Genomic DNA, 4,206 nt, shown 5'->3' with positions numbered 1-4,206 from the left:
TTTCCACACGCCACTTTTTCCCTCGCGTTTTTCCCTTTTAGGCGCAACACACGATCAGCTGATCATAGTGTTGTGCAGCGCATGCGCAGCGAGCTTTCGCACCCGCGCAGTATTGGGAAACGCGAGCAGACAAATTCCCGCCATAGCCAGAACTTAAATTTAGATTTGGATTTGGATCTGAATTTGGCTCTGAATTTGAACTTGAATTTGAATTTAGATTTTAAATTTTGAATTTTCAATTTTGAGTTTTGAATTTAGATTTTGAACTTTAAATTTTATACTTTAAATTTTGAATTTTTAGATTTTAAATTTTGAATTTTGAATTTTAAGTTTTAAATTTTGAATTTTTAATTTTAGGTTTTAAGCTTTGAATTTTAAATTATAAATTTTGAATTTTAGGTTTTGAATTTTGAATTTTAGATTTTGAATTTTGAATTTTGAATTTTAGATTTTAAATTTTAAATTTTGGATTTTGAATTTTAAATTTTGAGTTTTAAATTTTAAATTTTGGATTTTAAATTTTGAATTTTAAATTTTGAATTTTGGGTTTTAAATTTCGAATTTTGAATTTTAAATTATAAATTTTAAATTTTTGAATTCGAGTTTTGAATTTTGAATTTTAAGTTTGAATTTGAGTTTAGGTTTGAATTTGGGCTTAGGTCTGGGTTTGGATTTGAATTCAAGTTTAAATCTAAATTTAAGACTTGATTTGATCTGGATCCAAGGTTTAAATCAAGCTCGGATTTGTGCTTAAATTAGGGCTTAGGAATTGTCATCCACATTCCGCAGTTGGCTCCGGTGGGGCTAAGAGCACAAGGCCAAGGATCTCGCCATTTTCCAACCCCCCCGCTGAGGCGGCGCCAACCAAAAGGGGCTCTGGGGACCGAGAAGGAGCGGTATAACTCCCATCAGGCATTCGCAGGGGGAAATCCCCGCGCACCGAGGGACCCCGCTAGGAGCAGGTGCGATGAGTGAGGAGAAGCTGCGATCAGGCCGGGACGACGAGACCCAGGCACTAGCAGTAATGAGAGCTGAGCAGGAGCTGATGCGGGACTTCCAGCGACTCAAGCAGAAGGTCCGGCACTCGCCTCCGGCCAGCGCGCCGGATATCCACCCGGTGTCAGCGCCGCCGAAAGTGCATCTGCCGGTTTTATGCTTTGGCGACATAATCGAAGATCAGGCAACCCCGAAGCGAAGCTGGGACGCGGTAAGCCCTGACGGGAAGCAGGCCGAAGCCCACAAGAGGCAAAAGGTCGAAGCTAATGCCCCAGCGCTAGTCGAGAAGCTAGGAGCAATGCTCGACGAAATGATTGCGAAGTTTACCGACACTAAGAGCAACAACAAGAAGGTAGTACGGCACGTCACGCAGGGGACGATCGATTCGATGCAAGCTATGAAGAAGCTGCAGCTCGAAATCGTTGCCGCACTCGCTGACGGCCACACCAAGGGATCCACTACGAGTGCAAGCCAGCAGACCACCCCCACGCTGGCTACCATGAACCCTAGTGCTGTGCCTGAAAACAGACCGCGAAATGCGGCATGGCAGCAGGTCAAGGCTAAACCCAGACCTAAGAAAGCAGAAGTCAAAGATACGAGCGGCGATAACAATGGGAGCCGTGCAACTCACCCTGCAATGCCCAGGAAGCAGCGCGCCGACGCAATTATAATCAAATGCAGCGCAGGATCATACGCAGACATGCTCAAGATTGTCAAAACTGAGCCCTCTCTACAGGGACTCAAGGACAATGTGCAAGGATTGCGGAGGACAGCGAACGGTGGACTCCTCCTAAGAATGCAGAAAAACCTGGACCCATCCACGCAGCAGCTGCAAGCAGCCCTAAAGACTGCCATCTCCGGTAAAGCAGAGGTGGCGGTTATGCAGGAGACGGTCCAAGTGGAGATCCGCGACCTAGACGACATGACCAGCGCGGATGAGGTCACCATGGCCCTGTTTGCGGGAGAAGAGTGCGACGTACCACGAGACGCCTCACCCAGGATGAGAAAAGGGTTCGGCGGAACGCAAATAGCGACGGTCAACCTCAGACCCGAGCATGCGCGGAGGTTGCTCGAAAAGGGCAGAATCCGGATAGGATGGGTCGTATGCCGTATCCGAGAAAAAACTGAGCCAAAGCGATGCTACAAATGCATGGGCTTCGGACACACCTCGGCACGATGCCGAGCCTCCGACGCAACAGCTAAAGCCACACAGGAGTCATGCTTCAAATGTGGTGGCATGGGCCACAAGCACAATACGTGCCAAAACAAGCCCAAGTGCATCCTATGCACCCGAGGAGGCAAGCACGCGAAGGAGGCAGAGCACGCTACAATAAGCAGGACCTGCCCAGAATACCAGAGAGCCGTCAAGTATATGCAGAATGGTTAAGTTTCTCCAGCTTAACCTAAACCACTGCAGAGCAGCCCAAGACTTACTGTCGCAGACGGCGATTGAGCAGAGAATCGACATCGCTATACTGAGTGAACCCTACAAGGCAAAACCAGAAGGAGTATGGCAGCAAAGCGCGGATGGCGGGGCTGCCATCTGGAGCTGTGGACAGCCTCCGGAACACCTATCGCAGAGAGCTTCGAGACCTGGCTACGCCAGGGCCAAGTGCCAGGCGACTACAATATACAGCTGCTACCTTCCGCCAAGTATGCACATAGATGCATTCAAGGATGTAATCCAGGAGATTGCCCAAGACGCTCGGGGACGATCCCCGGTAATAATTGCCGGGGACTTCAACGCATGGTCCACCACGTGGGGGAGCACGGCAACAACTCAGAGGGGAACCGCCTTACTAGATGCCCTGGCGACCCTGGATGTCTGCCTTCTCAACGACGGAGGCAAATGCACATACAGCAAGGCAGGCCGAGAATCAATTATCGACCTAACCTTCGCCAGCCCGGAGCTCACTAGGAGCGTCTACTGGGAAGTTACTGACCTCCTCACCTACAGCGACCACGCAGCGATAGTGATAAAGACGAGTCACTCCCTGCCGAGCCTTCCGAATCGGCAACCTGCCTACAAAGTAGGCACTCTAAATGTCGAGGAACTCCTAGAAAACATGGATGGCAATACCATTTCTGGCGACGCAAACACTTGCGCAGACGAGGTATCTGCGAGGATCAAGACAGCTTGCGATGCGGCAATGGAGAGCTCGACTAGAGGACAAGGAAGGCGACCAGTCCCCTGGTGGAACCAAGAGATAGCCACAGCCAGGAAAGAGTGCATCTCTGCGAGGCGCAGGTGCCAACGAAGCCGTGGACGGCCCATGCAGGAGCTATTTGAGGCTCGCTACAGGGAAAGAAAAAAAAGCCTTAAAGGTGGCCATTAGAGCAAGCAAGTGGGAGTGCTTCCAGCAGCTGTGCGACGAGGCGGACCAGGAACCTTTTGGATCTGCCTACAAGCTCGTCATGGGTAAGCTCAACAGACAGCCGACCCCAACAGCTCAGGAGCAGCTTGGAGCGATAATCTCCACCCTCTTCCCTGCACAGCCGCCCCTAATGCCACCCAGCATAACGGCGAGCGAAGCTATCACCATCAGCGAAGAGGAAGTCATGAGCGCGGTGGCCAGTAGCAAAATATCCAAGGCCCCGGGACCAGATGGCATCCCAAACGCGGCACTGCACGCCGTAATCAGAGCAAATACGAGCCTATTCACAGAGCTGTACAACAAGTGCATCGGCGAGCGTACCTTCCCGAGAATTTGGAAGCAGCAAAGACTTGTGCTTATCCCGAAGCCTGGTAAACTGAACGACGATCCTTCCTCATACCGACCCCTCTGTATGCTAAACACATTGGGGAAGATATTTGAGCGCATCATCTGCAGCAGACTGGAGAGAGAAATCGAGGAACGCGGAGCACTCTCGGGCCACCAGCATGGGTTCCGAAAGAAGAGAAGCACAATCGACGCGATCCGAGAAGTGACCCAGCTTGCAGCAAATGCGATCGAAGGCGAAAGATGGCAGGGTGGCACTAAGCAATACTGCCTTGTATGTACCCTCGACGTCAAAAATGCATTTAATTCGGCAAATTGGAGCCTAGTCCTGCAGGCATTGCAGCGCGCTGGCATATCTGGATACCTGATCAAGTTAATAGCCGACTATTTCAAAGACCGAGTGCTCCTATATGAATCTGATGCCGGCCACCAACAGCACCAAGTCACAGGAGGCGTACCGCAAGGCTCAGTTCTTGGGCCTATCCTGTGG

General features: G+C 50.2%; 1 protein-coding gene across 1 annotated transcript; it reads left to right on the top strand.

Moving 5' to 3' along the window:
• Positions 1-967: 967 nt before the first annotated feature.
• LOC138929337 (uncharacterized) lies at positions 968-4,158 on the top strand (the record flags this gene model as incomplete). The annotated part of the gene is made up of 3 exons (XM_070288780.1): positions 968-2,364; positions 2,414-3,244; positions 3,333-4,158. Coding segments are annotated over exons 1-3 (3,054 nt in total), but the record flags the coding sequence as incomplete, so codon positions are not given.
• Positions 4,159-4,206: the final 48 nt, after the last annotated feature.

This window comes from Drosophila kikkawai, unplaced genomic scaffold (genome assembly GCF_030179895.1).
Source record: "Drosophila kikkawai strain 14028-0561.14 unplaced genomic scaffold, DkikHiC1v2 scaffold_14, whole genome shotgun sequence".
Lineage (NCBI taxonomy): Eukaryota > Metazoa > Arthropoda > Insecta > Diptera > Drosophilidae > Drosophila > Drosophila kikkawai.
This window is presented reverse-complemented; position numbering and strand designations above follow the sequence as displayed.